We start from the raw sequence: 26,642 nt of genomic DNA, 5'->3' as shown, positions 1-26,642 counted from the left end.
TATAACACAAATATCTGCTCCTGGACAGCCTCGTAGATCGCGGCACTCATTCATGGTGTAGAGGGAATTTTTCAGCTTTTGCAGAGGCATTCATTATCAGACTGCTCTTGTTTTAAAGGTGACAGCAAAAAAAATCAGAAATGTGCTTTCAGACATAAAGGCTCCTCTTACACTACAACAGCTGTCCACTGGAGTCATTTACTTGAAATTCTTGTAAAATGCCAAAGAAAGGGTGTTGTTAGATCAGAAATAGCCTCCCTGTGGTATATTGTGGAGCAAGTTTCATTGTCTGTCCAGATATAAAAACTGGATTTGACTTTTATGGGTGTCTGTTGGGTTTTAGTGTCTTTAATCGGTTAGTTAACCTACAAATAATAAAAGACTTTTGAATATATATATGTTTTTTTAAACCCACATTTGTAGTAAAGTTCTGAAATTGAAAACCAGAACTATAACAGTCTAAATTTGATCATTCTGAGGACATTCAAAAAACAAGGCAATGCTCTGTCTTTGTGTTGGTAAAGTTATCCTTGTACAAGATGCCCTTTAAAAAAAAAAAGTTTTGATGTGTTCTCTATAATTTCTAGCTCAATGCTGCCATCTAGTGTAGAGAGAAAAAAAACTTAGGGTTCAGAAAACATCATCCAAGAGAGTATATTCAGAGAGCAAAAGACCTAACATTACATTAACATCCATCTAAACAGCTGTGATATGTATTTATGAATTATACTAAACCTTGTGGGTGTATTCATTAAAGCAGTTGTTAAAGTATAAATAAGGATGTGGTGTTTCAGATAAAAGAAATGATGAAGATGATGTTTAGTAAACCTGTTAAATATATTGTATACCAGTTTGAGTTCTCAGGCTTTTCATTATGGAATTCCTATATATTGATCCAAAACTGTTGAACACGGAAGCCTGTACACAGCTGCAGGAAGCATTATGCGCAACAATGATCTGTCCTTTTTGTTTGTCCACTGTAAAGGTGTTTCACTTACAGTGCCAAAAGTGGAATTGGAAAACAGATGGTCAGTTGATTGGAGTATAAATCTGACTGCGGAGATGTAAAAATAGAAGCAACAAGTTCTTAAACCATTTACTGACCGCTGATACCAAAGAAATTTACCTTTGGCAAAGGAGGTTTTATTTTCACATAAGGATCTGAATGAATGGAAAGCGTTCTGCTAGCTTTATCCAACTAAAGTAGTGCATTAGTCTAGTGTATTTGCTGTAATAACAAATTATTGTGTACTAGCAGCTGAATAAACAGATGAGAGGACAGTTCCTAGCATGAAACCCTCACTGCCAAGTTCTGCCAGGCTTTGAAATTAGAATTATTTGGATGTGAATGAACTGAACCACAATCAGAGCTCAGTTTGTGTTCACTCCTGTTTATTTAACATAATGATGAGTAGCCTTATATTTTTAAGAAGAAGGTTTCATCAGCTATTGATGGTGTGGTGAGACTGGAAGCATTACTGCAAAAATGAACCAGAGTTTTTTTTTTTTTCCTTCAAATGGCAGACATTTCCACGAGGATCCGAATATTACACAGAGCCATATCTCTGCTTGATGAGCATTCTGCAAAACCAAGCCAGCGAAAGGCAATGGTTTTTACACCATGTGTGCTGGATAAGCATTGGTTTATCTACCAGAATGCACAGAATTAACTGGAGCTCTAATTTTGGTGCATGTGTGGCACGGCTTGGGAGTGTTGTGGCAGAGCTAAAACATGTCAAAGAATTGTGTTTTATTTTTTGACTCGGGTACTATGCTGCCACAAACTGTAATCTATCATAATGAAAATGTTCTTTGCAACTAACAAGTAGTATGATGGTTATGATAGTCTCATCATCATTAATAAAGCAGAAATCAGGGTTGAAGAAATCAGGTAGAGGCTGTGTGATGTAGTTGGGGAATGAGAAATGAGCAGGGAGGGAGACGCTGAAGGTTGGTTTTAAGGTATATGACGAATAAAGAGTCCTTAAAGTTGGAGACACTCCATTCTATGTCCCCAAGGGATGGGAAAAAGCACATTACCCTCTGAGGTGAAGTTAAATCAAGGCATATTGAAATGGCTCTAGGCACTTATTTGGGCAGTTATTTTGAAGCACATTTTTAAATGAACTTTGTCACAAACTGGACCACACAGGCACGACAGAAAAGGAGATGCACAAAAATGCCAATTAGCAAACTGCTCCTTTGAAATTAAAGAAAAAATGAAAGAACTTCAACCAACCATGGTGAGTGATGTCAATACTGGCAATGATGTGAGTGGACATTCTACATATATAGAATTACCTGTCAAATCTTTTTCGAAAAATGCTTTAAAAAATTAGCTGACTTCATCCTCTTCCCCTATTTGGTTTTATGCAAGTCTTACTTATCTTACTATCTAAAATTCTAAAAAGTGCTACTACTTTTCAATTCTTCTGCAGATTTCAATTAAGAATTCTGAGTGCAACATCTCTCGCCTGCAATACCCCTGGCCAAAATCACTAACACTACAGTGTAGAAAGACGACATCAGCATCATCAGTTGCAGTGGAAAACAGGACTGTCGTCAGTATGTGTCACAAATGACTCACTGGAGAGGCAGCTGAATGACACCGAGGACAGTTACACCACAGAACTGGCCACCCTGCAAGTACAAAAACACGAGACAGGGAAACAGACTTGTGTCCGAAGTCTTTAAATAAAATACTTATGTAACCTTGAAACACCCTAAAGAAAATCAAGTAGTTTCTTGGTACCAGAAACAGAAAGGAAACAATGAAACACTCTGAAAAATATAGCTAAAGGAAGACATAAAATGCTAGGTGACTACAGATGAAAAACTAGCCGTACGCTAAACCTGATACAGGGTCACGAATGGTAATATTTATGTCCAATATAGAGATATCATAATACAAATAGAATCAGAAAATAATGCTTTGCATAGCCACTTTGATAAGTTTAAAGAATACAATCAAAATGTTGGACTGGAAGAAGTGAGAAGGCAAAAGATAATGTTTTTAAGCACATTCCTTACATTCAAATTCATCTTAGATGTAGCTTTCTTACCAAACATACATTTGTTTTCTCCTGATTGAGTCCATTAAAGATAAAATTATATTTATCCACCCTGGTCTTGTAGGCAGTTCTTAAAACCTACAAATGACTGCAGGACCCAGGTGAAGTTCTATAGGGCAGCGGTCCCCAACCCCCGGGCCTCGGACCGGTACCGGTCCGTGAGTCGTTTGGTACCGGCCGTGAGAGTTGAGGCTCAGGTGTGAAATGTATGGTTTTCAGGGTTTTTATCGGTTTTCAGCGTTATTTTGTTATCGTTTTTATCGTTAACTCGGTTTTCCTGGGTCTTTTCACGTGTGTTATGAATAAATCTTCTTTTTTTCGGTACCGGTACTAGTTTTATTTTGTTGTATTTATCCGCGACACCTTAAAGGCCGGTCCGTGAAAATATTTTCGGGCATAAACCGGTCCGTGGCGCAAAAAAGGTTGGGGACCGCTGCTATAGGGCATGTTTGACCTGTTCCATTTTATTGTTCTAGTGGGACAACACATGCCTTCAAAAACACTAGCAACTAACTCTGTAATTTTTTTCTTTCTTTATTTTTCTTGCCTTCTTAACCCCTTTTTGAAGTTTTGCATTAGTCAGATTCTTTCCATTGTCAAATTCTTTCAGCAGGAGCTCTGCATCTGTTAGCAAACATTAAGTACTGTAAGCTAGAAACTGAGCTAGCTAGCATGAAACTAAGCTAGCTTACTAAATAACTACTGGCTAAATAGCTTTTTATTTTTTTTTTATTTTATTTTTTTTACCAGACCAGAGGTTCTTGGCAGTGACTAAATCAGAAATCCAGGAATTAATTTTTACTCACTCTAACCATAGGTGATCTAAAACATGGACAAAACTTTGAAGTTGAAAATATGAAGGCAAAGAGGAAGTGCTTTAAATTCGCATTTTATCTGAAGGTCAGCAGGTCTGGTTGCAAAAAAAGCTTCTGGTCCTTTCTATCTTGACTACTATAAACACGTTCCGGGCAAATTTATTGGCTCATTCATTTCATTCATTTTGGGTCAAACCGAATTAAAAACAAACAAACAAACAAAACTGCTCATGGTCTACTAATTTGTAAATCATAAACTGGAAGCCAACGAGAATGCAGATTTACAGTTACACCTGCCTGTCCTTGCCACATCCAATAATTTTTACAACAGTGGAAACAATAGCAGAAATGCTTCTCTCCAGACTTCAAAATGGACTTCGGAAACTTCACATCAGAGTAACTAACATCTTTTATACACTAAGGCTAAAATGACGCCATGTTTTGTCTTTCTGTAAATTAGAATTTGCCTGCTAACGCGATACTTAAATACTAGGAAGCCAAGTTGTGTTCACATGCTGCAGAATTCCTCTGCCACCTGGTGGCCAAACCACAAACACCTTTTTAGCAGTACAAACCCAGCCATGTCATAAAAGCGATGGCACAGCATTTGTTTAAGAATGTCTTTTAATGTTTTCCAGTTCAGATACACAACATACAGTGTGTAATAGCCTCTATTTGAAATAGAAATATTAACTTTAATTCTTTCAACCCCTTCTGGTCATTATGCTCTCTCACAGTCTCTTGAGCCTCAAGCAGGTTTTACTGAATCAAATGAAACAGACAAACAGGTGCAAGCCTTCACTTTACCTTTCTGGCATTAAATCTTATATAAGAAGAAGAAGATATTTGGATCAGTGTAATACTTTCTCCCCTTACCTTAAGCCAACATCAAAACTGTAGTGTAAACATGTAAACTTGGTGAGTGTGCTTCCGTTATCTGTTGGCTCGTCCAAATCCCTTGTTTCCAAAAAAGAAAGAAAAAAGAAAGAAGGAAAGAAAAACACACATTTTCTTATGCTGTGGCTAACTTAAACTCACTAACAAACAGCTGGATCAATAATCCCCAAAATTCAATGTGCAGACAAGATTGCAAAAAGGTAGCAAAACAACCACCGTGGTTACTAGAGTTTGAAATTAGACTAAAAGAATACAAAGGATTTCACAACTTCCCAATTACAGGTTATACTGTATGACAATGCCCGAGACAATGTGAGACACCAACAAGTAAATTCAACAGCATCACAAAGAAAAATAAAAAAACTTATCTTTTTTTTTTTCTATTTTTGAGCATATTTAAAGAACTAACATGTTGTTTTTTCCAAGCCTCATTTCACAAATCTTCTCAATTTCCTCTTTTTTCGTGTGTTCTCCGCAGCTGTTCTTTGGCTTTTCTTTTTTTTTTTTAACCAATGAAGGGATTCATTTCACTCAAAAGCTGCCTTCATGATTGATGGAATAGTGTCAGGCCTGTACGCCACATTTTAGGCAAGACTATTTTTATCACAATCTATGCGAACCTGAGGCGTAGACATTCCTTTTTCATGTTCATGCTGCCCTCAACCACGCTGTGCCCATACAACCTACTGGAACCTGACCTTGAGTTCAAGGAAACAAAGGAGAATCGAACATATTTGAAAACCATGTAAGTCACCAAAACTTGCACCTGTTGTCACAAAGAAAAGATCCGGCCAGTCAGTCAAACCAAACGACAAACATAATATTTACAAATTCCAGTTTTGTTCGCTTACACTTAAAAAAATGTACAGTTTGTTTTTATGTGTTGTTGGATTCTTTTTTTCCTTTTTTTTTTGGGGGGGGGGGGTTCTTTTTTTGTTGTTGTTGTTGTTGTTCTTTTGTCCTCGCAGCTTGCTCCAGTCCAGCGTGAGGGATGGCAGTCTGGCTCCAGAGTGTGGTTATCCTAAGCAGACGGGACATCACAAGGAAGGAGGGGGACAAGAGAGGAAGAGGACGGGGGATCCTGCTCACCTTGCGTTCACGGTTTATGTTGTGTGAGTAATGTCTGTTAAACTGGGTTTTCAGAATATATCCTCTGCGCACTGACGGATCGTACTGTCGCTGTTTTTGTCATCGGCACTGTGTTTGTCCAGCGTTTGTCCTAATGTCACCGTTTCTGTTTAGTTTGCTTTGTTTTTTTTTTTGTTTTTTTTTCCCCCTCCTCCTCATTGTCCAGAGTGTGACCCGTGTCCGTGTTGGATTGTGCGAAAGATGTGAAACGCGCATACAAGGCTCTCTCACCTTTTTTTTTGACCATAAATACATCTCATCCTTTCTCCTGCCTTTTGCAAAAGCCAGAAACATGGGACAACAAAAGAGCAGACGGAAAAAAGATAACTGTCGGGCAGTCCTCAAAGACTTTGAAGCAGGAGGGAGGTTAATGTCCAGTCACAGACAAAGACCTTATTTAGACTCTTTGTGTAAAGTAGTCATTTCTTTTTTTCCCTAACTTTAAAAAAAGTGCTATCTTCAGGTTGATTCAGAGACAGTGACTGTGCAAGCTCGACATTGCAAAAGATAAAGAGAAACAGCAAAAAAAAAAAAAGGGGGAAAAAAAAAAGGGGGTGGGGGTTAAAAAGGCTTTCATCAGTCTTTCCTGTAGTTTTTGCAGCACAGCCTCGGTGTGTTAGGGAATGAAAAAAATAAAGAGGAAATATTTACTCTCTTTGTTATAATCATAGTTTTACACAATATTCATCTCTTAATACTTTAATACTTTCTGAAGTACCACAAAGTGCAGCTGATATTGAAACGGGATATTAAAAAGAAAAAAGAAAAGATTTTCAAAATAAAATAAATGGCAAATCATCAAAATGACAAGCTAACTTCTAGAAAAAAACCCAGAAAAAAATCCAAACATGCAACAAATATCCCACACAGTAAAGTTGTTAATAAAACTCCTTAAAAAAAAGAAAAAGAAAAGAAAAAGAGGATATATTGAATCTGATTTCCCTTTAAAGAAGAGACCAGCCACAGTGCAACATTGAGTGGAATTAAAAAAAAAAGTTTTAAAAAAAGTGTGTGGTTCAAAACTAAAGATGAAGGGGTTGGCACTTTTTTTTATGGTAATTCCTTTTGTAAGATACAGTCAGGGTGGACCTCTCCAGGCGGTCCACTGGACGCCAGTAAAAGAGGAACTTTATCACAGTACTTGGCACCAAGAATGCTGGTAAAAACGAGATATCAGAATATCTTTTTTTTTTTTCATTCATATCCTTACAATTTATTAATAATACATCATTTACACTTGTGTTTTTGTATAAAAGACTCCAAAAGGAAAAAGAGAGTCTAGAAGTGATTGCAAGAAAGAGGAAAGGAATGCAGATGGATTATGTCGATGGTTTTAATAAAAAGAGCTACAAGGGCAGATGCAGAGCGAGAACGAGAGAAGCGGTTAAATGAGCTGAAGTGGAAACACAGACAAAAGAGATTGTGGGTATGAAGATAAATAATGTAATGGATGTGATTAGAGTGTGTGTGGCTGAAATGCAGCGACTTCTAATGGGCAGCCTGGATTCCAGGTTGCATCCCACAAAGTGAGTGGGATTCAGTAATTTCCTGTACCGCCCCACAGTTGAGGCCTCAATCTGGAAATGTTTTGAAAGCAGCAGTGGTGAGTATGCACTTTTGTTTTTGGTTGGGTTTTTTTTTTAAAGCGTGGGCAACTTAATCTCCATGGGATGCTTTATGTTATTCAGCTAGCATCACAACCAAAGAAAAAAAGAAAAAACTCAAACAAACAAACCAGTAAATATATGTCTAATTAATAAAATCGCATTTTAAAATTAAAAGTTGTGATTCTCTATCCAGTGGATTCCACCCCTTTTCCTTCTAGGCCCGCCAAATACATTTCACGCTAAACAATAATCCCCAAAAATCACAATGGAGGGACAGCTGTTGGGACAGAGTGCTAAACACAGGGTGCCAAATTTCACTTCCAGATTGGGCCTTTAAAGCTGCAATTTGTAAGTTTCAGGGAATCAGCGCTTCATGACAGGCAGCTTGTCGGGACATATGTTGCCTCAAACAAAGCTGCTCGCTACTGTTTTATCTTTTTCGCTAAATGAATGAAAATGAATATTTGCATTCGGCGTTAAACATAGTTTTTACACTGACACAACAACACATGCGCAAAACAACCGAGCTACCACAATACATGTCTGACTGATTGTTGATGAGCCTGAGAACCCTCTGCGAGAGCTACAAGCTTAAAGCTGCGTGTTTGGTGGCTCTCCAAAGCACCAGATGTTGAAAGCGCGTTGACGGGGAAAAGCGGTATGCATCTAGTATGACGGTGTTTTGGCAAAGGACCTTTCTTAATCAAGTCCCCCCCCACCTTGAGTTACGGTTACAGTTTAGAGGTATTTCACTGCTTCGTATCTTACAAACTGCAGCTTTAGTTGAGGGCTTAATGAGAAAAGAGAAAAGTAGAGTAAAGAAGAAGAGAAGGTGGAGTTTGGATGGAGCAGTTTGTGTGGTGCATCTCTGTAAGCCCAGAGTGGGGTAGCAGAGCTTGTGCCTGGTCCTATACACGGGTGGTGGAGTGTTGGTGTGGCAGAGCATTGTTGCTGTGGCTGGGGACGGGTGTAGTAGACGGGGCTGGGACAGGGGGATAAGTGTTGAAGGGGTGAAGGGGCTGCATGCTGCTAATGGTGCTGGGGATCATGGTAATGGTGTTAGCTGTCATCAGTGGCACATCTTCGGGCGCTCGCCGCAGGGCCAGCGTGTAGTCAGGTGGGCACACGGGAGGCCGGAGCGGTTCCAGGTCCCCGTGGACACCGCGGGACGGTAAGGGGGTCCCGTGCTCTAACTCCACCCTCTGCTGTTTCATCTGCAGTGACATTAGCTCCTCCTCCTGACTCAACGCTAGGTCGTTGTGCGGTGGGGCCCCTACGACTCCCATGCCAACACCCATGCCCATTGTCGTGCCGCGTTGCGGGGAGAGTCGGCGGTGGCGTCTCTGCATGAGTTCATGGCGCTTGTCCCGCTTATAGTAAAGTGCGGCAAAGGCCAGCACATTCAAGAAAAGAAGCGAGGCGCCGACAGCTACCGTTACGCTCAGCTCGGTGGAGTAGTCCCTCGTCTCGCTGGGGAAGGGAGGATAGCGGGGCCTCTCTGAACTGTCAGGGTCAGGATCCGGTGGGTAGGTAGAGACCACAGGGTGCCGTGTTGACCGAGTGCCAGGATGAGGGGCCTTCCAGCGGCTGGTGCCTCCAGGTGGCAGACGGGTGGTGATGGAGTTAATGATTTCCTCGTGAAGGCTGTGGAGGTGCGGTACCAGCTCCAGCCAAAAAGCCACCTTGTTAGCGCGGTAGTTATCTCTGACACGGGGCTTCAGGCCAATATGCAAGTACTGCTTGTCCTTGGAGCTGAACTTGGTCCAGATGACCTCCTCAAATCGGTTAGGCTTAGTGTGGATGAACGTGGTGTCCTGAGGAACTGGTAGGTTAGGGTCTCTGTAAGACACAAGACACAATTATTAGGCTATAAACCTAACCTTATCTTTGCTTTGATAAAGTCAGTCAACCAAAACAAAGGAACTGATATGACATTTGAGGGTAAAAGAGGAAAGAATAGCAAATTACTAGGCACTCTATAACCTTCAAGTGCTTTACTGCAGGTGGTTTATGCTTGTTGTTGTCATCCTTGTGCTTTTGTGTTGTCATGTACCTCCTAAAGTTTATAACCTGCCATTTTAGCTGGGATGGAGGCACAAGTCAGCAAGGAACTTGGCCTCTACAGGCATCTCTCTGAATCAGTGCAGGAGCTTAGGGATTCCAAAATAGGCACACAGGCAGAAAAAGTTGGATAACATGATATTCTGCAGAAAACTTGTTTTGACATCTTCCTTTTGGAGAGGTGAAGTTGTGATTGTAGATGGTATTCTTTTGGGGCATTAATGCATAATGTTTTTGGGGGGTGGTGCCTGTGGTAACAGCAGCAGACTGGCATTTATATGGTGATCTAGTGATCGCTCTGAGCACTTTATGGTGCTGTTTTGTATATACTTCAAGCATTCTATCTACCTCACATTCATGGCCAGTTTAGAATCACCACAAAACCTATCGTGCATGTCTTTGGAGAGTGGGAGGAAGCTGTAGCACATACAGGACCAAGAGACTACATACTAGAACCTTTTTTGCTGTGAGCCAACAATGCTAACCACTGGGCTGCCACAGTTTGCAAGAGCAGTGAACAAAGCATTGATTATAATGGCAGCTTTACGAAAACAGTAGTACTAGACCCCAAAAACTACCCTCAGCACCTCACAACCCTGGTATTATGACTTCCATGATTTTTGAAAACATTCCTTTGAGATTTTAGTCCTTGCTCACATTCTGACTGCATAATCAATTTCTTGCAGTGAAGTCCCCTGAACTCACTGCCATGTTTATAACAATGAGTCTGATTTGCCTTAGCTAACATTTGCATGTGAAACAGTCTTACCATAATGCTGGAAATAGCAATTAAAAGATGGTAAATTGTGGCTACATGGGCTCTCTATTGATTTTTTATTGTGACAGTAACTCCTTGTCCTTCTTGTTATGTGACAACAGTACTAACCAGTGCCCTCCCCACATACAGCAAAATATGATGCTTTTAACCAATTAAGAGCATTTGCAGCATTTCAGAGCTCAGCAACGCAATGTGGGGCCCTCCAATGGGTGTGATTATGACATAGTGTTTCACATGGTCTGCAACAATACTCAGGCAGGATGTGGCATTCAAACCATAATTAATTCATAATTAATTCTTATGGTGTGCCAAAAAACATTCCCTGCACCACTGAACCACCAGCAGGCTGGACTGTTGACACAAGGCAGGGTCTATGGATTAATGCTGTCCTCAACTTCTGACCCTATCATTTAGAGAAAGCAACGATCAGTTTCCAATTTTTGGGTTTTGATGATCTTGTGCCCTCTGTTGCTTTAGATTTCTGTTCATGGCTCACAGAAATGGAAACCAAGTCTCTTCCACTGTGGGGGATTCCTCTGTGTCACTATAGGTTTTGTGACAACACCAATTCTCCTCCAAACTCTTTTAAGGTGAATTTCTGTGAGTTTCTAGAGATGGCTGTGTGTGAAAATTCCAGGACGGCAGTAGTTTTAGAAATGTCATATTCTATGTTAGCGTTTACTGAAACTCTTGTATGCTGTGTGTCTTTCAGAATCTCAACACAGAGGACTGATCCATAAAGCTTTACACACAAAAATGTTTCATCTGTAAAATCCCCAGAAATATCACTGGGCTTGTCTTTTAAAAGTCTGACTGAGTTAGTCATTGTGTTATATGTGACAAATATAATCAATACTTTATACACAATTCATAATTCACTTGAAATTAAGTGTTATACTGACCCTGACTTGGCAAAGTTGGTCCAATATGTCATCACAACAGCACTGAGCATTACGTCATTCTTGGAGAAGTTACAAGGAAACAAGTCAGTGGCCCCCACCATGGGAATCCCAAACACATAGGGGATCTCATCTCCATGGGCAGCATCTGCCCAGTCTGGCCTCGCCTCGGTCTGACAGTGGTGGTGGAAGGTATAGAAGTAGACGGGTGACTGGAACTCAGCGTGGAGTTTGGCAGTGGCGACAGCTGGGGCCACCCACTGGTGGTCTGTGAACAGAGCCAGGAGGGTCTTCCTGCGCATGTCGCTGTTGTCTCTGTCAGCCCAGTCTGTGTACATGAACTTTATGGTTTCCCTGAGGATATCTTTACCTTGGAAAAAACAGAAGTTAATGTGAGCATTTATGCCATGATAGGGTCCATGTTTGTCTGCGACATTATGTGGAAGCATGTAAGGCTGAAATCTTTTAGATTTTTTGGTCACAGGAAGATTCCTAAACATAATTTACTGTGAATACTGTTGACCAGCCTGGCTTACGAAGGACTGTAGTCTCTATTCACAAGCAAATCTATGTCATTTTTATAAATGCTTAGTGTTGTTGAGGCCAACAACATTTAGAAAGAAACACATCGTAATAGTCTAGAAAAATAGGGATAGGATCTGACCATCAGGGTATCCATACAGATTGTCCACAAAGTTGGAGATAGTATAGTCAAATGAGGCAGCTGATATTCCATCTTCTCCTTCACTGTCATCCACAAACTTCAGGCCCTCTCCCTGGTTGACACCCAGCAGTATGTCGTAGTTGAGGAACTCGCCCTGGTGTCACGACAAACACACACAAAACATGACATACAAAACAGAACGGAGCAGTAATGCTTGTCAGGAATGTATTCATATAGTATAGGGGAAATAATTATTTCATCCTCTGCTGAATTTGTAGGTTTGAATTTCTGATTTTATGTGATTTTCATTATAATGGAGAAAAATGAAATTGAAAAATCAAAGTCAAACTGTGGGAGCCAGAATTCTGTCTGGCGCAGCGGATCAAATACTTTTTGATATTCTGTCTCTCACAGTATCACACAGTGTACGGTAATTGAAGAATTCAAAGCCGACCTGCTGCATGAGGATCTCAGGGTCATCAGGTACCACGTCCCCATCTACCACAGGACCAAAGGCGATGTGGTATCGGGCAGGCTGGATGTCTTGGTCCACCAGCTCCCTGAAACTCTTCCTACGCAGACAGTCCACCAACTCTGCATTGTCCCCTGTGGTGCAGCCAACTTTCTTGGCCAGGATCTTGGTATAAATCTGCGGTCGGTAGTTCACCGACCAACTGGAGATGGCTGAGCCACTCTGAGCAATGGCCCTCTGGAACAGCCCTATACAAAAACACAGTCATATAAACCAGATGTATTAAAACATACAAACACTTATTCTCCATCAGCTTAGCTGTCCCCCCCCCTCCCCCCTCTGACACACTTTTGCTAGCAGCTGATGGTGCCTTCAAGGCCTTACAGTGAGAGCACGTTAAATAATGCATATGTTAGAGGAGGAGCAATTGTAGAGTATTACAGGGGAAAGATGAAGTAGATATCCCGCTGCACTTCTTAGCTGGAGAAAATCTTTATGAAGACCAGAGTAAAAAACATGAAGTGTTTCATTTACATGCAACGAGAGACAGCAGCAAGAAAAATGGCAGCAAATCTGCGCACGGCTTGTTGGATAAAGCGAAAAGGACAGAAAGAGAAAGAAAACTGCTCGCACTGTTGCACTGCTGCACTGTTATGTAAAGTGGCTTGCTGTCCCTCTGTTTTATCTGCAGATTCTGCCATTAATAATTAAGCCCCCCCATATTCTGCATGTGCCCCGCCCCCGCTCCTCTCCCTGTGAAATCAATTAAGAAGCCTCTCAGCTGCAACTCCAGCGCCTCATCTCATCTCTCCTCAGCATACACACACACACACATGCAGACACACACACACACTGTACCTTTAAAAACTGTTCAGCCTCCAACTTTTTTTGACTTTGCGTTGCTTCAGCCTGTTTTCAAAATGGAGTTGGGCTAATCTATGCAAAACAACCAGTTGTGTTTTTCTGATATTGCACCCACTATTAAACCTGCCATAACACTGACCAACAGTCAAAGCACATAAAGGAAAGTGTGATCAGTGTTGATGTAATATATGTGTTTTCAGTGGAAAAAGTATATAAACTCTGTGAGCCTCAGTGTTCAACCTGAAAACCTGGACTATCAAAGTATCCATGCAATATGAGCTGGTATTATAGGAACCTTAAAAACTTAGCAAATGACCTCCTGACTTTTTTCCTGACTCAATCCCTTGCATCAACCGAGAATCTGCTTCCTACAGTACATGCAGTATTTTTATTTGTTTAATCCGTCCAAGATTAGTCTCTCTGTGTGAAGGTTAACAGTTTAGTAATATCATAATCTGAATTCTTGGTAAGGAATGAAACGCTATTTGACTTCTCAGCTCCACAGACCAAAATCATAGAGAGTATTAATAACAGAACATCTGGTGAGAATTTAGAGATCCGCCATTCAAGAACTAAACGGTCCTTTTCTACTGATGAGGTGCAGATGCTAGTGCCTAATCCAGAACCTGTTATGTGGATGGTTACAGGTCCTACAGAATGATGAATCTAAATTTCAAGTTTCAGGCTCAAATCATTTTCATGGTTTGGGGCTGCATCTAGACACTTGTGTTGGGGGGCTTGTCAAAACTGATAGAATCAGATTTTGATCCACCATCCTTCAGAAAGTGTGTACTGCATGGTACTGGCTTTAATTTTCAATATGAAAATGATCCCAAACAACTAACCCTGGATAGAAAAACACCACGTGGAACACTATCAGTCATGGATTGGCCTCCCCAGATCCCTGACCTCAACATTATTAAAGCAGTGTTGGACGATCTTGACAGAGAATTGGGGGGGGGGGGAGAGGCAGCCAAGGGCCAAAGAAGAGCTTTAAATGTCCTTCAAGAAGCCTGGAGAACTATTCCTGAAGATGACTTAAAGAAATTACAGCAACATATAAAATAAAATGTTGGATGTCTTAAGCCTTATATAACATTAAAATCACATTAAATAATAAAGTACACATTTATTACACAAAGCTTGCACAGAGGTGCATCTTAGGCCATGCTTATGACCATGCTTCCTAGCAACCACCTATCAATGGGCTATGTTTGGGCTAGTTTATGCACCTATAACACATAGTAAAAGTTTAGATTCACAACACTATATGTAACTCTGTAACATTTAAAAGCCCAATTTGACAGAAAAGTGATAAGAAGACACACTCATTCATCTCAGTGCTTTTTCAGTGACTGTAGTTTCATGTGGAATGATGATATTTGGAATTACTAAAGGGTTTTTGTCCCAAGGGGAGTCATGGTTTTAGAGCAAAAACCTACTGTCTAAAACCATTTGTCAACTCCAGAACTCATAACCTCGTTTTCTTTCAAATTACTTGATCTTTGGAGTTTTGTCCTGCTTATTGAAATAATACCATAATGCCCCAAACTGTAAGTGACTCATCTCTGAATCCCTTTCTTCGTGGGAATAATACTGCAGTGCATTTTTATCTGCTTTAGGCTTTTCACTGAAAAGCACCAACATGCTCTGTAAAGAAATACATTACCCACACACTGTCCTGAAATATTAATCCCCTTTGAGTGGAGTATGTGACTACTAATCGGTCAAGGACAGGGAAAGAACCTTACCCTCAGAGTGGTGGGAGAGGATGAGAAGGTTGACACAGGCGGCACCAGCTCCAGAGCCAAAGATTGTGATTCTCTCTGGGTCTCCTCCAAAGTGGCCGATGTTTTCATTGAGCCAACGCAAGGCCTGGATCTGGTCCAACAAGCCATAGTTCCCCTTAGCAGACTGATCCCCGGTGCACAGAAACCCTGCAGGGCAAATTAGAACAAATACAGACAGGAAAAGAATGAAAAAACATAGATTTTCCCAAATGAAGGATCAGGGCCCGATTTAAAGAGACGGGATATGTGTATATCTTTTTCCGTGTCCCACACAAACAGAAGATGGCATCCTGTCATTGTCAGGAACTTCTAAGCCTCCAACTCACTTCAAGTCTGTGGAGATTTCACACAGAAAGCTTGCCAAATTACTCATTTTTAATACCCACGCTGAAAATACAACACAGTTAAGAGAACTTGTCAGCAGAGAGAGGAGGAGAGCAACAGAAGGCATGTTTCACCTACTTCCAGGACACACATTTACACAGTTGGTGCACACCCACAACAAGATAAAATAAACTGAACAAAATGCCACACACACACACACACACACACACACACACACACACACACACACACACACACACACACACACACGCACACACACACACACACACACAGCTCTGTTCTTATGAGAGTGAATTAAAGTACTTTACATGTGTTTCAAGCAGCTTCACTCCGTAACAAATGTAGCATTTCAATTTTTCCACTGTTTGGATGACATACCCGTGAAACAACTAAAAATGATTTCAGTTAACTACACACTTCTCAGAGCTGTGGCTGTAGAGGTGGAAGATGTACTGAAAAAGAAAATCGTGTTCAAGCATGTTCACCCGACTTTGATTTGGCCAGCTCTGCTTAGCAGTATTTACTCAGGCGCTTCCTGTGAATAAATACAATTTCCTATCCGGTCGTTAAGTCTGACGTCACTAGCCGTGTCTGGGCCTAAACTCCGCTGCAGGTCCATATATCAAACGATCACTATGGCATTACTGAGAGTTGAAAAACTGTCTAAAGTCTTTCATCTTTAATAAAATGATCAGCGTTCTGCTCTACTAGGTGTAACAATTGAGTTTAACATCCAGGCATCCATGAAAATGGAATTTATGACATTTAACGGAGTTAGAAGTTAGCAGGAAGTTAGCTCGCTAGCTTCTATCTAAATACAATATAGCATGTCCTGACTGCGGGGTTTTGGAAACAAATTAAAACGTACAGCTCTGTTATCACTTCCAACATAAATGAAGACAGAAAACTAAACAGCAGTGACGTTTGTAGGGTTACTGAAGTTTGGCTAGCTGCTATATAATGATGTGCTACGTGACCGCTAGCGACACAGCTATGTTAGCATAATATAAACAAGCTAACTTTTTTTCCACTCGATAAAAGTTAACGTGAGTGTTCTCGGTGGTCAGGAACGAATGTAAACGCATGGCAGGATGCTGTAAAAGGACCAAACTTCAGCCAGGAGAACAATTGAGATAATCCATCCACAATACGAGGGTAGTCATTCATATACTGCTGCATGGGCTGGGCTGTAGTTACATCTTAAGGTTTTAAAAACTGAGCTTAAATAAATGATTAGCGGTAATAAAAGCCGAGGGAGGTCAACAGTGATCGCTGACTGTTTTAGGAGCTTTTTGAGATTAAATAGAAGAAAATACAAAACATTAAACATGTTAACAACACAAAAGCCATATTAAACGCAGACTACTTTAGGCCCGGAAGTAGGATTCGTCACGTCATCACTTAACGACCGGATTGTTGCCTATAACTAATACTGGGGGGCAAGATTTCTGGAGAGAGAGTTTTATTATGGCTTAGATCTAAGGGTCATATAAGGCACAAGGCTGTTTTGATCTCAATTATGTAAAGTGGGGCTAATTTGGAGTGAATTTTTAGGAAAAAAAAGGACAAAAAATGGCTGACCGTGCAAGTCGGTAACCAGCGGCAAACAAAGATGCTCAGCTATCTCGTCATGCTAATGTGGTCGCTCTCTGTTCTGACTGTTTTCTCCACAACACTGTTAGCAAACAGTAAATTACCCTGTAGGATAATGTAGTTATTTGGTGCCACTGGTCACTCTGTGTCAGTGACTGTTATCACTGAAACATGGATCTCAGTCCAGGCTGTGTTAAAAAAAATCCTGTTAGTACAATGTTATAACTTTTTAAATAACACTTAAAAGCCACTTTGCTAAGACTTCACGATGCATGCAGACTGCACTGTTATGATACCTACTGTAATATATACTCAGTGTGAATACACTGACCTATCCACACTGAGCCTGGTACAGCATCACCACCTGCCCATATGCACTGTGTTAACTTAGAGTCTGTAAACAAAGCCAATGACAGCTTAATGGGCTGAACATGGTTCCCTGTTGGCAGTGCCTTAGTAGACCGTAGGGAGCTATGGACAGCCCGTCTACCTGCAGTGAGCATCTGCTACCAAATGGAAACAGTGTCCAAAGTTTGTGGTAAAACCAGCCTGTGGGCTACTCTTACTTGTGCTGTTCAAACATGTCAGGAGAAGAACAAAGTCATAACATATGAAGAGCTGAAGTGAAACTGAGTGTTAAAAAACAATGAAAAGTGTCCACTGCAGCCATCATCTGTGCTCTGCTGTATTTTTAACTTTTGATGTTTTGCTTTAAGCTTGTCCGATTACTGGTGAACTCCCTTCCCTGCTCCAGTCCACTTGTCAACCACTCAGCATCTCATCTACGTACAGCTGAACTATGAGGTGTTGAGCTTTTGGAGGCTTGCACAAGACCATGTTTGCAAAGGTTGAAAACCCCTCACTCTGAAGGCAGTCTGAAGGCAAGCTCCTACGCAAGCAGACGTAACAGCAGTACTATAAAACAAGAATAACATAATTGTTCCACAGCATGCCCTGAGTCCTACCACAGGAGAATGCCACCATCACTACAAAATCACAATATGATGCATAAACATGTGTGAGATGCTTTGCATTGATGGTTTACATCTGAATATGGGACATTTACTGGGCAAACTATGAAGCGTATCAGAGTGCGTACATTTTGAAGTGGATTGTAATACATCAAATATATCACAGGAATACTGTTATTTTATTTTAATATACATTATGCCTATTTTGCAGATATCATTTTTGGCGTTCTGAACCCTGTGCTGCCTTTCTAACATAAGACGAGGTAAAACCAGCCAATAAGATGTAATGTTTAACCGGTAACAAGTTTTACAATACTTGCAATGTGGCAAATGTGTTGGCTTTGATATATTAGAATGATAATAACCCATTTTCAAGCCAGGTCTGTTCATTCAAGAATTAAAACACCAGTCTTTGAAAACCAGGCCTGCGACATCAAAGCAAAGCCTTGCCTGGCTAAACTAATCAAAACGAGCAGGTCGATCATCTGGAGGCGGGATCTTTAGTGTCCACCACTTTAACATCAATTGTCAAGGAAAGAACTCAGAGGGACTAGCTGGACTCGGAGCATGAATGGGACAGTTAAGCTCTCATGGCTCTAGGCTTTTCCGATTTCCAATTGCAAGGCTCAAATTGTCAAAACTTGCAACTTAAAATGTGAACGTGAAGACTGAGGAGGCTTTAAAAAAGACTTTTAGAGTTATCTTTCTAATTTGGCAACCCTCTAATATGTCACATGTTCTCTGTCCTTAAGAATGTATGTACCTCTGTTAGGTCATAGCCAGTTCAACACAGCCTTTTCTACAAGAAAGTGTATCCCTTCCAGATTCACTATTCAAATAGTTATAATAAGAGTTATAACAATAATAATAGAGCTTTAAGGTATGGGGCCAAGGGCAGCTGGGGCACAAGCACTTGGGAAGGGACAAAAGTGTCAGAGGTCAGGGAGAGGTCAAGGAAAAGCTTTCAAAAGCTCCAGGGTGCTTTATTCTAGTTAGACCAGGGGTTCGAAACATAGGGCCCAGGGGCCAAAATCCACCCAGCAAAGACTCCAACCCAGCTCCCTGGACTGGATGTCTTTCACTAAACAGAGCAGCATTTCTCTTCATTTCTGTAGAAAAACTGTAAAAATTCACTTATTTTTCTTATATTAGGATATCTAAAGATTAAAGTTCTTTCCACTGACAGAAAGGGCGGCTTTACTGGTCTGGCCCGCTTAAGATTAAAGTGGGCTCTATGTTTCCCACAATGTAAAATGAGTTTGTCATCCCTAAATTTGACTGAGAGAAAAATGAAGGCTAGCATAATACTAAAGGGTAGTCTAAATGAACTAAAACGTGTTCCCAGAGTTTTTTGGTCACTTGGCTTCATCCAAACGAAAGTATGACATTTGATTTACGTTTTAAAATGGTATGCTTACACATACAGCTAGTCATTGAATGTGCCTATCTTAAGCATTCAAGTATTCACACATCCACAGGAAATCTTTAAGGAAAATGGAGCTCTCTGCTTCTATCCGACAATAATTTGTGACTTCACCTGCTGGATTATACGAAAGCAACCATCAGACCTAAATAACCCCATCCGCTGGTTGGCTTTCCAGATTAGCGCTTGCTTTACACTCTGAGACAGTCCATATATAGTTCAATAAAGATGACTAGTTTATGACCACATGCTACTTTACATAATGCAGCCAAGTCTCAAATTGGTTTCTGAGCAACGTCATCAAAATGTACCAGGAGGTTGAACACAAATCAAGATGACTGGGAACTTCTGGGCTACATGTAAAACCCTTTTTAGCGGTTTTAAACTGCACAAAGTGACCAGAGCAAACTACTGGCCACAATCCTGGACTTTGCACTGAAATTAGAGGAATATGTGCACCTTTCAAGTTAAGACAATGAACCTTGTTGCTATGGGTTTTTTTTACAGGGGAACAGTACAAACATCGTTCTCTGTGATCAGTGTTTCAGTAAGCAGCCTGGTGTGCAGTGTCACTCCAGTCATCTTTAATAGAAGACAACAGTCTATCTGGCCTATTTTTGAGAAAAAAAATCTTTTCACAGATGTTACGAACAACTAATGGTACAAATATGTAACCAGAATCTGGGCATCTGCGCACCGTAACTTGCGCAGAAAAAGCTGTTACTACATATTGTTGCTTCTTGGCTTTTGCTCTGATTTAAGACAGAGCTCCAGATTTATTACTAATTCCAGGACAAACATTGTTTGGTCTGTGATGCGATGCTCCCAGCATCAAGTTTCAAATTATCTTGCCAAAAACCGACAGACGACTGTCAAAGGTGAAGTGTAGTAAACCGTGAATTGCTTTGGATAAGCCACTGGTGACTGTCACACCCAAAATAACAATTATTTTTCTGGTTTCCAGCAACTGAACACTGAAAATAACCATTTTTGGTTTCATGACATTGCATTGGCATGTTTTCCACCTCCCTGCTGCACATGGATCCTAGATTGTTTGTACAGTATGTCACCTAAACGTGCATAGTGGCTGAATAAATGTTTACTGTCGCAGGGCAATGCACAGCATAACCTTGCGTATGCAACTATATACAAGGTCACAGCCTCAGTGTATCTACATAAACTGCATATACTTTCTCCTGAAGCAGTATTGTTTTGTGAACTAAATTCCCATTCTAGATGTTTTCTCGTGCGGACAAAAGAAACACACTGTATAAGAAACTGAGTTAAAGGGCAGTTTGTAAAAAAAAAAAAAAAAAAGTGGTACAGCTCAGTACAAAGGGACAGGTGGTAGGAACAGACAAAGCACATTTTCAAGTGTGTTAAATAGCAAATTAAGTTTTATTGTTGATGATTATTAATGAAAGTGATGGCGATGCTGATGAAGGTAACAGCAGCCATGATGACAGTGGTGATGATAACCTGCCAAATTGACCTTTCTACTACAGTCAGTGTGACACAACACAACTCTCATTCCACACTCTTCACTGTACTTACACTACAGTCAACAAGCACTTGAAGCCTGGAGTGTTGTGTTGGGTTAACCCGGCTTAATTGTGATTCACATTACAGAGTGCACAGTTATTTTGCTGACTTTTGGGGTTTTTCTTTCAATATGACTGTTTGCCTTGGACAAAAAGTGCAAATTCCAGCCATGATGACAGCTGATGTGTCACTTTATCATAGCTTAAAAAAAAGTAAAAATCTACGTTAACTTAAAGTCAACATTTGACTTGTAATGAGCATTAATTAAAAAGTTTTTTCATTCATTTTTATTTTTGAATTTAATCCTCAAATGCTGTGACAGGATATTTCACATTCAAAGAAAACACTGCAATCAGCAAAGTAAGCAAAGAATATGCAACCTCAAAGAGTGACCTCGTCTTGAGCAGGCAATAATGTTTGTTATGAAATGGCTGTAATGTGATAACGATTTTGAAAAGAAAAAAAGTATGATTAAACTGTAATCTAGAGATAATTGGATTACCAAATTTATAAGAAACCACAGCTGCTGCCTGTCTCTATAGTGCAGTGTTTAGTGTTGGATGGATTATTAAAAAACAGAAATCATGTCTCAGTGCTGTAGCAGAAATATTACTTTGAAAGGATTAACCCCACTAATCAAGATATAGTTCACATGTTACTATGTAATTGTATTATCCTTGCATCATCCCAGCAATTGACTGGTTCTTAGCCTTATGTGGCTCTGACCTGGTAACATATTACCACTGACCTGTGCCGCTTATCAAAACCATGGGCATGTGGAAGTGTCTCCTGCCCAGCCAAGTGCTGAGCTGCCTGCCACAGTTGCCTGGCAACTGTCTAGGACTTCAGGCAAAATGAAATGGACAGGCACTCACGAAGGCACTCGGATACCCACATTCAAGCACTTCCATATTCAAGTACGCAAACAGCAGCATGCAAATGCACGTGAACTCCAAAGTCAGTGCATGCACATGCAGGCAACTTCACAGTATGTGCTAGCATGCTAGCTCTAGTGCCACTCTCTTTGAAAGGCCGACATGAAGGGAGGGAATTCGGTTTATCTTCCACCATTGAAGATAAGTCAAACTAATTCCCTCCTCTCCTTTCTTTCTCTTTCAGTAAGTTTTCTTTCTGATCCACCACCCACACCCCTCCCATCTGCTGAGTTGGTTTTCCTACTGACTTTAGCGCTGAGAACAGCAGTTTATGAGGCTGAACTCATGCATATTCAACACTTGCTTGAGGTAGCAGCCAAGGAACTGTGAGGAGAGTCATCAACCTCTAAAGATACAGGTTGAAGACAGTGAAGTGAATGGATGAAAGAGAAACAGAGGAGGAGTGAGGAAACCATGGAGGGAAATTTAAAAACAAACTGTATGATAATAACTGGAGCTTCCAATACCTCTGGGATTGTTACCAAATGTTCTTTCCATAATACATCTACTCTTTCTCTAATGTATGCCAATGAGGAGAGTCATTATAAAAGCTATTATTACCAATAGATATTGTATTGCGTCTACAACAGGATGAAATATTTGCATTAGCTGGACTTTTATTCATTTTGGGACAAGATACAAAAAAAAGAAGACCAACACAAAGAGATTGTTATCCGGTCGTTAAGTCTGACGTCACTAGCCGTGCCTGGGCCTAAACTCCGCTGCAGGTCCATATATCAAACGATCACTATGGCATTACTGAGAGTTGAAAAACTGTCTAAAGTCTTTCATCTTTAATAAAATGATCAGCGTTCTGCTCTACTAGGTGTAACAATTGAGTTTAACATCCAGGCATCCATGAAAATGGAATTTATGACATTTAACGGAGTTAGAAGTTAGCAGGAAGTTAGCTCGCTAGCTTCTATCTAAATACAATATAGCATGTCCTGACTGCGGGGTTTTGGAAACAAATTAAAACGTACAGCTCTGTTATCACTTCCAACATAAATGAAGACAGAAAACTAAACAGCAGTGACGTTTGTAGGGTTACTGAAGTTTGGCTAGCTGCTATATAATGATGTGCTACGTGACCGCTAGCGACACAGCTATGTTAGCATAATATAAACAAGCTAACTTTTTTCCCACTCGATAAAAGTTAACGTGAGTGTTCTCGGTGGTCAGGAACGAATGTAATCGCATGGCAGGATGCTGTAAAAGGACCAAACTTCAGCCAGGAGAACAACTGAGATAATCCATCCACAATACGAGGTTAGTCATTCATATACTGCTGCATGGGCTGGGCTGTAGTGACATCCTAGGTTTTTAAAAACTGAGCTTAAATAAATGATTAGTGGTAATAAAAGCCGAGGGAGGTCAACAGTGATCACTGACTGTTTTAGGAGCTTTTTGAGATTAAATAGAAGAAAATATACAAAACATTAAACATGTTAACAACACAAAAGCTATATTAAACGCAGACTACTTTAGGCCCGGAAGTAGGATTCGCCACGTCATCACTTAACAACCGGATTGGTATGTTGTGTCTTTACTCTAATTCTCTCTTAGTGAACTGCACCATTCAGAACATCCTCTGTTGTCACCCATATTTGTAAAAGTCATTCACACATTTTAGCCCTAAAACTACGCTCAGCCCTATTATCGCTTTACAGAGATAGGAACATCTGCAGAGCAATTTATAGGACTGAACGGAATAACTGTAGTAGGTCACTGAACATATTTCTGTGAACAGAGAAGAAAGAACAATAGGAGAGGGAGGGGGATGGAGTTGAGGGTGAAGGATTAAAAAAGGGGAAAAAAAAGAAAGAAAGACATGAAACAGGTATTAAATCAAATATTGCCCAAAGCTACTGTCAGATGTTAACTGACAGACAGTAGAGAGGAATATAGTGAAGGACGAATTATATAATTTCATTGTGACGTCACGCAGGAGATGATCAGAGATGCCTACATTCAGAGGAAAGATGTTGATTTTTTTTTTATACACACAGGAAAGGTGATTGAAAAGAGGAAACAAAGCGTTCTTGTCTCTGTATATGTGAGTCATGAAATTAATCAAGCACAGGTAGAGGCATTATTATACAAAAAAAGGAGCGGGGGAAAAAAACCCTTAGCAGATGGTGAATGTCTCTTGCACACTGAAGACTCTGTTTAGATGAGCAGAATAGAGTGGATTGGATCACTCAATACTGTGCACCGGAGTCGGGGATTATCTGCTATGTGTGTATGTAACAGTAGATTAATATGACAGAAGAAAATCACAATAGAAAATTCTTTAACTCAGTGAGATGCTATTGTAGTTCACCTCTTGCACATTCTTGCTGGATTATCTTTTTTTTTTTCTTTTTTTTTTTGGTTACACAAATCTGTTAAATCTCCTTGTCGGCACCAAGGGTTTGATTTGAAGACTAGCTGGCAGGTTTCAATTATGCATCATTCTGTATGTCAAGTATACCCAGAAATGAAATTATAACGCAATTGGGCTCCACTTCCACTGAACTAATGTTATTTCAGTACACCACCCATAGGCCTCTGATGTCATTGTATTTATTACCTTACTTATCTCGTTCAATTTTTCCTCACAACTGTCCACTCAAATGGCACCGTGCCGTGCAATAACACCAGGCTGCCATGCAAATTTGAAAAGCAGCGGTTCAAACATCACGTTGCCTCCCAAGACTTTTCAAAGTTCTGTTTCAGAAACGCCTGATTGCTCATGAAAACTGCAGCCTGCCTGAATAAAAAATCAAGTCAAATTAAACGAATTAAGAGTCTTGAAACAGAGCCTCGTCTGCAGAGGGGACGCAATTTTAATCACAGGGCTAATATTTCAGACATGAAGCTATTTTAATTAATGATATGGAGTCATTAATCATACTTGTTACATGTATCCACTCAGCCTCTTAATATGGCAGTTCAGGTGCCCAAGTGATTGGCAAACATTTATGTAATTTTACATTTACTTACGCATAATGGTATTTAAATGTGGATATTTCACTTTAATCACTGCCTCCACTATTAGGTAACAGTCAGATTAAGGCTTTAGCACTGAGTAGATGACACAAATGAATGCTAACACCAATTATGGCACAAAACGGGGACAGATTCATCAAGCTGAATGAAAAATCTTGCCATCAACCGAGATCTATCTGTCATGTAAAGGGGCATTTAAATTATTTAAATAAATGAACCTTTTTTACATTTCGCCAGTATTAAAAATATCTCAGTTTTACAGTTAATTCTATCCTGAAATCACGAGTTAATACTGATAATAGACACTGGAGCAAAGTTTTATCTGAAATGTGTAAATCACCCTGAAAAGAAAAAAAATGTGTGAATAATGTCTTTCACTGCCAGAAAATGTTCCTCCATTCTTACTTGTTGAATTCCTCCAAGGGAGGAGTGACGCACAGTCTTGAAATCTCAGATTTAAATTCAGAACAACTGTGAGCAAAGACACAGCTTGAATATCTCTGATGTTATATCATAAACATCTACGGGATACTAACAGAGGAATAGATTTCAGTTGCATACACTGGAAAGCAGCGCACAACAGTGACTGCCCACTTTTTTAAGCGCTCCAGTTCTGTAAGTGAATTTTGTCCTCGTTTAAAAAAAACAAAAAAAACACGTATAAATGTCTTGAACCAAGCCAATCAGCTACGAAGTGAATTATAACCATAAAAAGATTTGATTTGATTGTAAAATAAAATGTAAAAAAAAAGGAAAAAAAAGAAAAGGGCAAAGACACATCATTACTGTGTGATTGTAATACGTGTGAAAGAAATACTCATCCCAAAATACATTGCTGATGCTTTGAAATCCCACATTACACAGAAAACCACATTTGAGCTTCTGGAATTTAATCGTTTCTCATTATTGTAGTCCTGTAAAATAATATGCTTGAATATATTTGGTAATATGTGTAGGGTACACCGCTCTTGTGGCTTCTAAAGTTTCACATTCACTATGTTTGCGGCAATCAGAGATGTAGCTGGATTCTGGGTAGATTAGTTCCGTAAAAAAAAAAACAAGCTTGATGTTATACAGACCTGTGGTTTTTACAGGAGAACATGCCATTGTTTTACAGTGTTGTAGCTCATAGTTAGTCTACTTTGGATGGTTACAACATCACAATCAGTCATAATCGACTGAAATTTAGGTACACTTGAGGCCTGGACAATTTAAGGTCCCTTATGTGTGGCATGTAGGTTGTAGAGCATCAAGTAAGGGGAGCTGCATAAATGATCCTTCTGTTATTTGATTGGTGCAGCTGTGTATTTGGCTACCAGCCTGCGACACAGATTGGTGTCAGTTTCAGTCAATATGCCTATAAGTCCTTAGGGTTCACTGAAAACTGTCTCTGGCTACTGATCCATGTGTCAAGAGCCTCATGCACGTTATAATACACATTATAAATGATGTCTGAAAAGCATTAAACACACTTTTGCAAGGAACAAAAATAACACGAAATGTGAAATATTTAGAAATATGTAATTTGTAGAGTGTAGATAGAGGATTTTATAGCTGAATCTACTCACAAACAGATAATGTTAGTTTTTGATTCTGTTATTACAGTGAATGCATCATCACCAGGCAAAAAGAAAAAAGAAAATGAGGGTTGTGAGAAGACTTTGTCTAGATGCAAAGAGTGGGAGGTGTGTTTTATTTGTATTTAGAGAGGAGCTGAGTGGTGAGAAGGCAGCAGGCTTAAGTTAATTGACAGCACTGGCTAAAAATACTGTTTATGTCATATTTAAAAGGATGTG

General features: G+C 40.0%; 1 protein-coding gene across 2 annotated transcripts in view; it reads right to left on the bottom strand.

Moving 5' to 3' along the window:
• Window positions 1-4,492: 4,492 nt before the first annotated feature.
• nlgn2b (neuroligin 2b) overlaps window positions 4,493-26,642 on the bottom strand; it is a 66,978-nt gene continuing 44,828 nt past the window's right edge. The window contains exons 5-9 of one of the 2 annotated variants that reach the window (XM_084941823.1): window positions 15,008-15,193; window positions 12,375-12,640; window positions 11,921-12,074; window positions 11,260-11,626; window positions 4,493-9,357 (exon numbers count right to left, since the gene is read on the bottom strand). In XM_084941823.1, coding sequence (XP_084797949.1) covers window positions 8,427-9,357; window positions 11,260-11,626; window positions 11,921-12,074; window positions 12,375-12,640; window positions 15,008-15,193 — 1,904 coding nt within the window. In that variant the 3' untranslated portion in view covers window positions 4,493-8,426. The remainder of the gene's footprint in view (window positions 9,358-11,259; window positions 11,627-11,920; window positions 12,075-12,374; window positions 12,641-15,007; window positions 15,194-26,642) is intronic. The other variant, XM_084941824.1, reaches the window with a different exon arrangement.

The sequence above is a fragment of the Perissodus microlepis genome, chromosome 10, assembly GCF_051167445.1.
Source record: "Perissodus microlepis isolate ML-2025 ecotype Zambia chromosome 10, ASM5116744v1, whole genome shotgun sequence".
NCBI lineage: Eukaryota > Metazoa > Chordata > Actinopteri > Cichliformes > Cichlidae > Perissodus > Perissodus microlepis.
The sequence above is the reverse complement of the archived record's forward strand: the minus strand, read 5'-3'. Positions and strand labels throughout refer to the sequence as shown.